Source organism: Argopecten irradians, chromosome 1 (assembly GCF_041381155.1).
Source record: "Argopecten irradians isolate NY chromosome 1, Ai_NY, whole genome shotgun sequence".
Classification (NCBI taxonomy): Eukaryota; Metazoa; Mollusca; class Bivalvia; order Pectinida; family Pectinidae; genus Argopecten; species Argopecten irradians.
In genome coordinates this window covers 53211931-53225735 of record NC_091134.1, presented here as the reverse complement: position 1 = coordinate 53225735, position 13805 = coordinate 53211931, and the positions used below count along the sequence as shown (strand labels likewise).

The following is a 13805-nucleotide window of genomic DNA, read 5'->3' as shown; positions in this document are numbered from 1 at the left end:
TATCCTGTTGATTATCTGATATCAATTGACAGTTATAGGAAAAACCAATTTTTTGGCATGCATATCTACAAATGAATGTAATATGAAAATAACTGGCAACAAATAAAATTAACATGTAATTAACAAAATAAAATGGGATTTAAAATTGTCGTTAAGTGAGGTAAACAACCCAAGAAATATTTACAAATTTTATTCACAAAAAATTCTTCCTTGAACATATTCGTTTACTTTTTATATTAATTTTTAGATAAAAATATCATATAATATAAACAGTATTTTCATTTTTATGTTGGAACGATTAAATAAAAATTTATATTTGAATATTTAAAGCCTTGTGTGAAATACCAGAATAATAAATCTAAACTCTTTAATTTGAAATAATTAATGAAATTCTAAACTTCTAAAATGTAAATGAAAAGCCACAGCAAACCTTAAGAATAATTTCTTTCTTGTTAACGAATAATTCAATAACACAGATTCAAAGTAATTAACATATCATTGTCACTGAGTGCCCCCACTGTCAAATTACAGCAATAAAAATGGCTGAAGACATTGATTTAGTTAAAAAAAAAAAAAAAAGAAGATAATTACACCTACTTGTTGGTTCCTCAGACTGAACCACATGACTATCCTCAACAGCCAGTGTAGCTGAGGTCTGGGGACAATCGGTAGCCATGACGGGATTCGCTCCGTCCACTCTCAATCCAAACTTCACCAAACTGGGACCAATGACTTTATTAACATTTTATATTGAGCATAAAGTCTTACACTTCATTGAAATCTCAATCTTAAAATCTCAATTCTTCGTAAGCTTAAAAAAATCAAACTGGTAACATGCAAGTGGATAGCAGAGTAATTTGATCGGGCGGTATTGTCTCTTAGCCATTGACAGACAACAGGCAAAGTCGAACTGATCAACTGTGGCCATTTTCTGACTTGAGATAATACACGCCTACTCGACAATAGATTGCAATCGTCTTCGCTGACTTGGTTTAACGGAGGATTCAGAGTTACTAATTCAACAATACTAAGACAGTCGTGTGAAGATAAATGTGTTACTGGTAGGGGAAGAAAAACAGCAAAATGTACTGTACATTGATTATGATGTATTTGTATACTGTACATTGATTATGATGTATTGTATACTGTACATTGATTATGATGTATATTTTATTCTCTATCAACATAAATGTACTGTACATTGATTATGATGTATTGTATACTGTACATTGATTATGATGTATTGTATACTGTACATTGATTATGATGTATATTTTATTCTCTATCAACATAAATGTACTGTACATTGATTATGATGTATATTTTATTCTCTATCAACATAAATGTACTGTACATTGATTATGATGTATATTTTATTCTCTATCAACATAAATGTACTGTACATTGATTATGATATATATTTTATTCTCTATCAACATAAATGTACTGTACATTGATTATGATGTATATTTTATTCTCTATCAACATAAATGTACTGTACATTGATTATGATGTATTGTATTTTATTCTCTATCAACATAAATGTACTGTACATTAATTATGATGTATTGTATATTTTATTCTCTATCAACATAAATGTACTGTACATTGATTATGATGTATTGTATATTTTATTCTCTATCAACATAAATGTACTGTACATTGATTATGATGTATATTTTATTCTCTATCAACATAAATGTACTGTACATTGATTATGATATATATTTTATTCTCTATCAACATAAATGTACTGTACATTGATTATGATGTATATTTTATTCTCTATCAACATAAATGTACTGTACATTGATTATGATGTATATTTTATTCTCTATCAACATAAATGTACTGTACATTGATTATGATGTATATTTTATTCTCTATCAACATAAATGTACTGTACATTGATTATGATGTATTGTATATTTTATTCTCTATCAACATAAATGTACTGTACATTGATTATGATGTATATTTTATTCTCTATCAACATAAATGTACTGTACATTGATTATGATGTATTGTATATTTTATTCTCTATCAACATAAATGTACTGTACATTGATTATGATGTATGTATATTTTATTTCTATCAACATAAATGTACTGTACATTGATTATGATGTATATATTTTATTTTACTCTATCAACATAAATGTACTGTACATTGATTATGATGTATTGTTTTTTCTCTATCAACATAAATGTACTGTACATTGATTATGATGATATTTTATTCTATCAACATAAATGTACTGTACATTATTATGATGTATGTATGTATATATTTTATTCTCTATCAACATAAATGTACTGTACATTGATTATGATGTATATTTTATTCTCTATCAACATAAATGTACTGTACATTGATTATGATGTATATTTTATTCTCTATCAACATAAATGTACTGTACATTGATTATGATGTATATTTTATTCTCTATCAACATAAATGTACTGTACATTGATTATGATGTATATTTTATTCTCTATCAACATAAATGTACTGTACATTGATTATGATGTATATTTTATTCTCTATCAACATAAATGTACTGTACATTGATTATGATGTATTGTATATTTATTCTCTATCAACATAAATGTACTGTACATTGATTATGATGTATATTTTATTCTCTATCAACATAATAAATGTACTGTACATTGATTATGATGTATATGTATATTTTATTCTCTATCAACATAAATGTACTGTACATTGATTATGATGTATATTTTATTCTCTATCAACATAAATGTACTGTACATTGATTATGATGTATATTTTATTCTCTATCAACATAAATGTACTGTACATTGATTATGATGTATATTTTATTCTCTATCAACATAAATGTACTGTACATTGATTATGATGTTATATTTTTTATTCTCTATCATCAACATAAATGTACTGTACATTGATTATGATGTATTTATACTGTACATTGATTATGATTGTATATTTTATTCTCTATCAACATAAATGTACTGTACATTGATTATGATGTATATTTTATTCTCTATCAACATAAATGTACTGTACATTGATTATGATGTATATTTTATTCTCTATCAACATAAATGTACTGTACATTGATTATGATGTATTGTATTTTATTCTCTATCAACATAAATGTACTGTACATTGATTATGATGTATTGTATACTGTACATTGATTATTGTATATTTTATTCTCTATCAACATAAATGTACTGTACATTGATTATGATGTATATTTTATTCTCTATAACATAAATGTATTGTACATTGATTATGATGTTTATTTTATTCTCTATCAACATAAATGTACTGTACATTGATTATGATGTATATTTTATTCTCTATCAACATAAATGTACTGTACATTGATTATGATGTATTGTATACTGTACATTGATTATGATGTATATTTTATTCTCTATCAACATAAATGTACTGTACATTGATTATGATGTATTGTATACTGTACATTGATTATGATGTATATTTTATTCTCTATCAACATAAATGTACTGTACATTGATTATGATGTATATTTTATTCTCTATCAACATAAATGTACTGTACATTGATTATGATGTATATTTTATTCTCTATCAACATAAATGTACTGTACATTGATTATGATGTATTGTATATTTTATTCTCTATCAACATAAATGTACTGTACATTGATTATGATGTATATTTTATTCTCTATCAACATAAATGTACTGTACATTGATTATGATGTATATTTTATTCTCTATCAACATAAATGTACTGTACATTGATTATGATGTATTGTATATTTTATTCTCTATCAACATAAATGTACTGTACATTGATTATGATGTATATTTTATTCTCTATCAACATAAATGTACTGTACATTGATTATGATGTTTATTTTATTCTCTATCAACATAAATGTACTGTACATTGATTATGATGTATATTTTATTCTCTATCAACATAAATGTACTGTACATTGATTATGATGTATTGTATACTGTACATTGATTATGATGTATATTTTATTCTCTATCAACATAAAACAAAAGATTGTCACTTCAATAGTGTATTTTATCTCTTTCATCTGAATTTCTCGTCATTGAACAGGCTCAGACAAAAACAAACTACGAGTTTAGTCCTATTTCAATGTAGATACATTTGTATAAAAGGCATAAAGTTACACAACTGTTAATTTTATAAACTTATTGTAAACTTTTTAATTTGAAATGAAAACATTTCAAATGACACTGTTACTGTTTTCTTTATAGGTAGACGTATTTTACAATGTAGTTTTATGTAGTTATCAACATCTGCCATAAAGATACTTCTAAATGGTAATTTGGTTGCAAATTGCAAACTATAATCATGAATTAAAATTATGCTATGAAAATGTAACAATAGATCTCAATAATAACTATTCTCATTATCTCTTTTTCCCTCTCCGTTAAACTGGCCACCAGTCTCTAGAATAATAAAAGTATTACCAAAATCCTCCCTACATGCCATATTCCCCCTCTCCACATGTCCTAACTTCCCCTCCCTACATGCCCTAATCCCCTTCCCTACATGTCCTAATTTCCCCTCCCTACATGCCCTAATCCCCTTCCCTACATGCACTAATCCCCATCCCTACATGCCCTTACTTCCCCTTCCCACATGTCCTAATCTTCCTCTCCATATGTCCTAATCCCCCCTCCCTTCATGCCCTGACTTCCCCCCTACATTCCCAAATCCCCCTCCCCACATATCCTAATCCCCTTCACTGCATGTCCTAAATTCCCCTCCCTTCATGTTCTAATCCCCTCTTTACATGTCCTAATTTCCCCTCCCTATATGCCCCAATCCCCCTCCCCATATGCTCTAATCCAACTCCTCACATGCCGTAACTTGCCCTCCCTAAATACCCTAATTCCCCTCCTTTTATGTCCTAATCTCCCTCCCCACATGTCTTAATCCCCTCCCTACATGTCCTGATTTCCCCTCTAAGTGTCCAAATCCTCCCTGTTATATGTCATAATCTCCCTCCTTACATTTCTTAATCCCCCTCTCCACATGTCATAACCCCCTTCCTACATGTTCTAATCCCCCTCCCTAAATGTCCTAACTTCCCCTCCCTTCATGTCCTAATCCCCTCTCCAGATGTCCTTATTTCCCCTTACCTACATGCCCAAATCCCCTCCCCACATGCCCTAATTTGCCTTCCCTAAATACCCTAATCCCCCTCATTTTATGTCCTTATCTCCCTCCCTACATGTCCTCATCCTCCCCTCCCTACATGCCCTAACTTCCCCTCCCTACATGTCCTAATCCCCCTTCCTACATGCCCTAACTTCTCCTCCCTACATGCCCTAATCCCCCTCTCCACATGTCCTAATTTCCCCTCCCTACATGCCGAAATTCCCCTCTCCACATGTCCTAATTTCCCCTCCCTACAATCCCGAATTCCCCTCCCTACATGTTCTAATCCCCCTCCCTACATGTTCTAACTTCCCCTCCCTTCATGTCCTAATCCCCTCTCAACATGTACTAATTTCTCCTTCCCTACATGCCCCAATCCCCCTCCCCACATGCCCTAATCCCACTCCCCACATGCCCTAACTTGCCTTCCCTAAATACCCTAATCCCCCACCTTTTATGTCCTAATCTCCCTCACTACATGTCCTCATCGCCCAACATATCCTATTCCCTATCCTTACATGTCCTTATCTCCCTCCCCACATGTCCTAATCCCCTCTCTACATCCCCTGACTTCCCCTCTACATGTCCAAACCCCACTTCTTATATGTCATAATCTCCCTCCTTACATGTTAATCCCCCTTCCCACATGTCCGAATCCCCCTCCTTACATTTCCTAATCCCCTCCCCACATGTCCTATTCCCCATTCCCACAATCTCTAACTGCCCCTCCCTATATAGCCTAATTTTTCCTATCTAGAAGTTCTAACTTCTCCCAACAAGCCCTAATTTCTCTCCTTTCATGCCTTAACTTCCCCTCCTTACATGGACAAATTTCCTTCACAAGAAGCCCTAACTTCCCCCCTCCCTAGAAGCCCTTAATTTCCTCCTCCCTAGAAGCCCGAACTTCCCTTGCGCACATGCTCTAATTTCTCTTCCTCAAAAACCCTAACTTCCCTTCCCCACATGCGCTAACTCTCCTCCTTTCATGCCCTAAGTTTCCTTCCCTAAAAGCCCTTATCCCTGAGCCCTAAATCTCTTCCCCTATAAGCCCTTACACCCTTTTTACTCTCCTTACAAGCCTTAATTCCCCTCGTAATTATTTATTTTTTCCTTCTGACCCATATATAATCTTTTGTCTGCTGCAACAGAAACATGTAACTATAATTGAGCTTTGATCAAATCATCTGACATAGATTTCATAGATTTCTTAACACTGATTATATAGTAGAACCAATTCTAAACTGCTAAAGAGAATTCAGTTAAAAGCCAATTCAACTATTTCTATTATTTTTATCCCGATTGTTAAGTCAAAATGGGCACATTGTCTTCACGACACCATCCCAATGTTTCTGAAATAAAATATAATCTCAATTTAGCCCTGTATATATATAATGCAGCTTGTTCATCTTGGATACATGACCTTGAACATCAAAATAAAAGCCTGTGGAGAAATCGTGAGGAGAATCACAGCACCTTGTCTGGAGATTTTTACAAGGGTGGAGAGAGAGTGTGAAATTGAATATGTGTGAATTTAATAGTTAGATTAGCATAGTGCAGACAATTTTCTCTCCTGAATATCATTCATTTGAGAGAAGTTGAAATCTAACGATGACTGGGTGTCCACGGAGCCATCGGATAACCTGTTATTAACTTTTACTTCATTACCATAGCAACAACATCGTGCGGGATACCTGGGGAGGTGAGAACTAGTGGTGTTAGAATGGTTTATCGGGCCTGTTTATTTTACCTATATACCATCATACACGGAAAAAGGATAATACTATGAAAAAGAGTCAAGGATTTAGAATGGTTTTTAAACAATACGTCAGTGTCAGCACATTCCAAGCTAAATATAGCAAATCCATAACATAGTTCTTGAAAAAATTACAAATTGGAATGGAATTGAGCCACTGGTGATGACAGATTTCTGAGAAAATCATATATTAAAAAACCTCCTCACCTGAGTCGGGCAAGTTTGATTAATTATATGACATCACGTTGGAGCAGGACATTAACGGTGAATTACAGGAAATCAAAAACCATAAGGATAGGTGAGCGAGGGGATAGTGCCGATTAAAAATCCATGTTTTACCCGTGTTTGGAAGACCTCAGTGATTAACACATCCTGAATCATTTACCTTCTCCTAACAGACAGCAATTTCAACAACAAATACTGCTGAATATTTCAGAGAGCATACCATGGAAGACTAACTACGAAAAAGAGACCAATTTCGAATACTTTAATGACAAGAAAATGACATTTGTTCCTACAATTTCCAACAATATGTATTGTTTAAACCTGTTTATTGTTTGCACAGGTTGTCATACAAGGAGAGTTTGTCAGGCAGGTAAATGATCACACTGCAGCTATAATGGACAAAAGATGAGGATGGCCGTCATTAAAGGATCAATGGCCACCATTTACTTCCTCCCGACAAGTAGTTATCAATAAACCTGCTCCGGTACATGAAAACAAATCTGATCGTCTTAGACCTCAACAATTTTTATCTTAATTTCATGGTTTGTTTTGGGTGGGTAATCTAGGGTTAGTAATTCACTCACCTACATGTTCTAATCCCCCTCCCTAAATGTCCTAACTTCCCCTCCCTTCATGTCCTAATCCCCTCTCCAGATGTCCTTATTTCCCCTTACCTACATGCCCAAATCCCCTCCCCACATGCCCTAATTTGCCTTCCCTAAATACCCTAATCCCCCTCATTTTATGTCCTTATCTCCCTCCCTACATGTCCTCATCCTCCCCCTCCCTACATGCCCTAACTTCCCCTCCCTACATGTCCTAATCCCCCTTCCTACATGCCCTAACTTCTCCTCCCTACATGCCCTAATCCCCCTCTCCACATGTCCTAATTTCCCCTCCCTACATGCCGAAATTCCCCTCTCCACATGTCCTAATTTCCCCTCCCTACACAATCCCGAATTCCCCTCCCTACATGTTCTAATCCCCCTCCCTACATGTTCTAACTTCCCCTCCCTTCATGTCCTAATCCCCTCTCAACATGTACTAATTTCTCCTTCCCTACATGCCCCAATCCCCTCCCCACATGCCCTAATCCCACTCCCCACATGCCCTAACTTGCCTTCCCTAAATACCCTAATCCCCCACCTTTTATGTCCTAATCTCCCTCACTACATGTCCTCATCGCCCAACATATCCTATTCCCTATCCTTACATGTCCTTATCTCCCTCCCCACATGTCCTAATCCCCTCTCTACATCCCCTGACTTCCCCTCTACATGTCCAAACCCCACTTCTTATATGTCATAATCTCCCTCCTTACATGTTAATCCCCCTTCCCACATGTCCGAATCCCCCTCCTTACATTTCCTAATCCCCTCCCCACATGTCCTATTCCCCATTCCCACAATCTCTAACTGCCCCTCCCTATATAGCCTAATTTTTCCTATCTAGAAGTTCTAACTTCTCCCAACAAGCCCTAATTTCTCTCCTTTCATGCCTTAACTTCCCCTCCTTACATGGACAAATTTCCTTCACAAGAAGCCCTAACTTCCCCCCTCCCTAGAAGCCCTTAATTTCCTCCTCCCTAGAAGCCCGAACTTCCCTTGCGCACATGCTCTAATTTCTCTTCCTCAAAAACCCTAACTTCCCTTCCCCACATGCGCTAACTCTCCTCCTTTCATGCCCTAAGTTTCCTTCCCTATAAGCCCTAATCCCTGAGCCCTAAATCTCTTCCCCTATAAGCCCTTACACCCTTTTTACTCTCCTTACAAGCCTTAATTCCCCTCGTAATTATTTATTTTTTCCTTCTGACCCATATATAATCTTTTGTCTGCTGCAACAGAAACATGTAACTATAATTGAGCTTTGATCAAATCATCTGACATAGATTTCTTAACACTGATTATATAGTAGAACCAATTCTAAACTGCTAAAGAGAATTCAGTTAAAAGCCAATTCAACTATTTCTATTATTTTTATCCCGATTGTTAAGTCAAAATGGGCACATTGTCTTCACGACACCATCCCAATGTTTCTGAAATAAAATATAATCTCAATTTAGCCCTGTATATATATAATGCAGCTTGTTCATCTTGGATACATGACCTTGAACATCAAAATAAAAGCCTGTGGAGAAATCGCGAGGAGAATCACAGCACCTTGTCTGGAGATTTTTACAAGGGTGGAGAGAGAGTGTGAAATTAAATATGTGTGAATTTAATAGTTAGATTAGCATAGTGCAGACAATTTTCTCTCCTGAATATCATTCATTTGAGAGAAGTTGAAATCTAACGATGACTGGGTGTCCACGGAGCCATCGGATAACCTGTTATTAACTTTTACTTCATTACCATAGCAACAACATCGTGCGGGATACCTGGGGAGGTGAGAACTAGTGGTGTTAGAATGGTTTATCGGGCCTGTTTATTTTACCTATATACCATCATACACGGAAAAAGGATAATACTATGAAAAAGAGTCAAGGATTTAGAATGGTTTTTAAACAATACGTCAGTGTCAGCACATTCCAAGCTAAATATAGCAAATCCATAACATAGTTCTTGAAAAAATTACAAATTGGAATGGAATTGAGCCACTGGTGATGACAGATTTCTGAGAAAATCATATTAAAAAACCTCCTCACCTGAGTCGGGCAAGTTTGATTAATTATATGACATCACGTTGGAGCAGGACATTAACGGTGAATTACAGGAAATCAAAAACCATAAGGATAGGTGAGCGAGGGGATAGTGCCGATTAAAAATCCATGTTTTACCCGTGTTTGGAAGACCTCAGTGATTAACACATCCTGAATCATTTACCTTCTCCTAACAGACAGCAATTTCAACAACAAATACTGCTGAATATTTCAGAGAGCATACCATGGAAGACTAACTACGAAAAAGAGACCAATTTCGAATACTTTAATGACAAGAAAATGACATTTGTTCCTACAATTTCCAACAATATGTATTGTTTAAACCTGTTTATTGTTTGCACAGGTTGTCATACAAGGAGAGTTTGTCAGGCAGGTAAATGATCACACTGCAGCTATAATGGACAAAAGATGAGGATGGCCGTCATTAAAGGATCAATGGCCACCATTTACTTCCTCCCGAAAAATCACTCACACAAATCACCTCAACAATTTTTATCTTAATTTCATGGTTTGTTTTGGGTGGGTAATCTAGGGTTAGTAATTCACTCACAGCTCTGATGGTGAAACTGTTCTTAAGAACTATGTACAGGTGACAAGGACTCAAGCTGCGGCAGTAACGAAATGGATCAACTCAGGTTCAAAGAATTATCAAATCATCCCAATATTTTAATTTCAAATCAGTGTTTTAGGAATATTTCATTGATTGATTTTGAAAAAACACTTTTTTTTTCTGATTCAGAATTACTACAAATACTGTATAATATTTGAACCACTGCTGAATTATTTCATAAATATAAGCATTTTAACAAGAGGCCCATGGGCATTAATGGTCACCTGAGTTCGTTTGGAATGAAACAAAGACATATAAAAACTTATATACTGGCCCTTGAAGTCGGTCAGTAATTTTATAAATTTGACTTTTAATCTATGAAGAGTATTTGCTTCCATCAAACCTGTGAACTCAGAAGATTTTTTGAAATTTGAAGTAATTTCGACCCTGTTTAACCCTGCCCCTCTGGTCCCCTAGGGGGTCAGGAAGGACGGATATGGATGTAAATTTGTTTTTCAAATATAAACTAAAGTAAACTTGACATTCTCCCCAGGGGAAAATCTGAGACCCCAGGGTCACACAATTCACAATTTTACTAAAACACCTTAAGACCTTTCCATCGATAAAAAGTATCTTATTCTACCATTTCCAGGATTTAAGAATAAGATTTTTGAAGTTTTAGCTTATTTGACCCCTTTCTGCCCTGCCCCCAGGGAGTCGGCCAGGAACAATATATGGTTATGATATTAAAATGCTATCTCAGGCTAATAATTCTAACCAAGTTTGACTCATTTCCTATGAAAATTGAGCAAAAACTGCTCAAAAATGTATTTTCCCTATATAAACTATAGTAAACTTGGCCCCCTCCCCAGGGGGAAACGTGAGACCCAAGGGTCATTTAATTCGCAAATTTTGTAAAGGACCTTATTTAGACCTTTCCATCGGTAAAGAGTATATGATTCTGCCATTTCCAGAATTTCAGAAGAAGATTTTTGAAGTTTTAGCCTATTTGACCCCTTTTGACCGCGCCCCTAAGGCCCTTGGGGTCAGTCATGGAATATTTGTTAATAGGATTCAATGGCCATCTCAAACTGATAATTCAGACAATATTTGACTCATTTCCTATTACAAATGACCAAATAATGCTCAAAAATGTGTTTTCCCTGTATAAACTATAGTAAACTTAACCCCCTCCCCAGGGGGAAATGAAAGACCCCAGAGTCATATAATTCACAATTTTTGTAAAGGACCTTAAGACCTTTATATCTATGAAGAGTATTTGATTCCATCACATCTATGAGTGGAGAAGAAGACTTTTGAAAGTTTTGTCAATTTTACTCCTTTTGGTCCCTTTTGGGACCATATAATTCACAACTTTAATTGGCCTTATGCCTTAGAAAGTTTGATTGTGCAAAATTTCATTGAAATTGCTTCAGCAGTTTTGGAGAAGAAGTCGAAAATGTAAAATTGTTATGGACATACGATAGATAAAAGGCGATTACAATAGGTCACTTGAGACTTCGTCTCAGTTGACCAAAAAAAACAAATAATAGCATTTTAAGGAATCTGAAAGAAATTTGTCTTCAAAATTAAGAATCAATTGTGAATTTCATGCAGCAATTGGAAATACAAGTATCAGTTATTAGGAATGGGAGAGAGATTCAACCCTTGCTATAATCATATAGGCAGAAAAACACTGCAAATTCAAACTTTTACTCAGAATTAAGAGCCAGTACCTTTTTTTAGTAACTGTTGACTTTCAAGAGCTAAAAAACGAGTGTATATCAGAAATTAATCTTTATCTGAGTAAATAAACATATTTTGAATACCTCACACATAGTAAAGTAACAGGTGACACAACAAGCAAACATAGAAAAATATTAACAGGATAAAAAAACAGGTGAACACTTAGCAGGTGAAAGGTTAAGGGTAGTGGTGTGAGGTTGTGGTGAGGGGTCGTGTGGCTACCCGGTATGGGGCTGTACTCCTGATTCTTAGAGACTCTAATTTCCCTCCTCTGTAAAGTGTAGCGGAGGGGAGAGAGGGGGGGGGGGGGGGGCAAAGGGAGGGTCCCTGTACACATACAAGAAAGTTACTTGTACTGGTACTAGTACTTTCAAATTTGGCAAGATTTTTTTATTTGATAAGATATTTTCTTCACATAGGAAATATTTATTTTTGTATAAAAAAACCTATAAACTTTATTTATTTTACATCAATTGTGAAACAAGTTATACAAGTTACTTTTGAAGGCTCCGATACAAGTGTGCAAGGGGTTGTGAAGTAAAGGAAACTGGAGTGCCCAAAGAAAGCAGGTGACTTCTGAACTTTCCACTTCTGTGCTGGGTATCGAACCCCCAACCCCAGCCAGAAAGTTTAAAGTGCATGAGTGGCTTAACCACTACACCACCTGATCATCCGTATTGCTGTATACTGCAAACGTGGACATTTTCGCAGGTGGTTAATTTCACAATTTTCTACGGTAAACTATATGCGCGGGGATTATTTTTGTTATATAATGATATATTTACATAAATTAAGAAAAGTCATTTAGTTGCCTCCTTGATTCCTGTTTGATAACATGTTAACTAAGAATTAAATTGTCTTAAGACATTGGCTCTGGTTGAACAGAATCCTCTTTAGCTCTTCCTTGAGGGTTGCCAAATTAATGGAAACATTGCCATTGTTACCAATGCATTCTTGTCTTAGTGGAAAAGCTGTCTTTTGAGATCCTGTCTAAGCTATTACATTTCATGAAAATAGATCGCCTCCAAAAAGTTTAAAGATGCTCTACTGCTGACAGAGCATAAATGATATTCATCATTTGAACAATAATTGGTGTTTAATCATGTCTAATTAACACAAGAAATAATATAAAATAATTTATTTTGCCTTTGGTGCATGGGCAATCAGTACTTCATTCCATATAGGATATAGTGCCATGGAATTTTTTCGGGATGCAATTAATTACTGTTTATATTTTTAACTTAAAATGAAACTAGAAGCTCAAACATTTCATTGGTGGTAATGGTGTAAAGTAAGTAACTTTTGTAACTGAAGAAAAATACTAAATCGTCTGCTCCTGTTTTTGATAGTGAAAATATACCATTTGTCAGCAGTGGAGCATCTTTAACTGCAAGTACAATGGAGAATTTTTTCTGTAAATCACAAAATTAAATTGTCATGAAAATGTTGAAAGCAAATCAATCAAAAACACATGCTTCACAAAACTAAATCACAAATAAATCACTTACCACGGGTATTTGATGAGCAGCAGTTTGGTAATCAGCCCATATCCTTCATCCTCCATCCTCTTACTAGGGTGGATGTGGAATTCTCCATGGGTCAAAAAGGTAGCTCCATATAAAAGTTTCTACAATAAAAACAAAAAACAACATTGGTGTATTTATCACCCATATACACTTAGTATGTA

The 13805-nt window shown here is 35.0% G+C and overlaps 1 protein-coding gene across 2 annotated transcripts in view; it reads right to left on the bottom strand.

Annotated features, from left to right (window-relative positions):
* Window positions 1–13805, bottom strand: part of LOC138333005 (PR domain zinc finger protein 1-like) — a 141940-nt gene that overhangs the window by 55405 nt on the left and 72730 nt on the right. The window contains exon 3 of one of the 2 annotated variants that reach the window (XM_069281121.1): window positions 13627–13745. Coding sequence is in view for 1 of the 2 variants with exons in the window: in XM_069281107.1 (XP_069137208.1) it covers window positions 598–676 (79 nt within the window). In the remaining variant the exon portion in view is untranslated. Of the gene's footprint in view, window positions 1–597; window positions 767–13626; window positions 13746–13805 lie in introns of those variants that run through there. The other variant, XM_069281107.1, reaches the window with a different exon arrangement.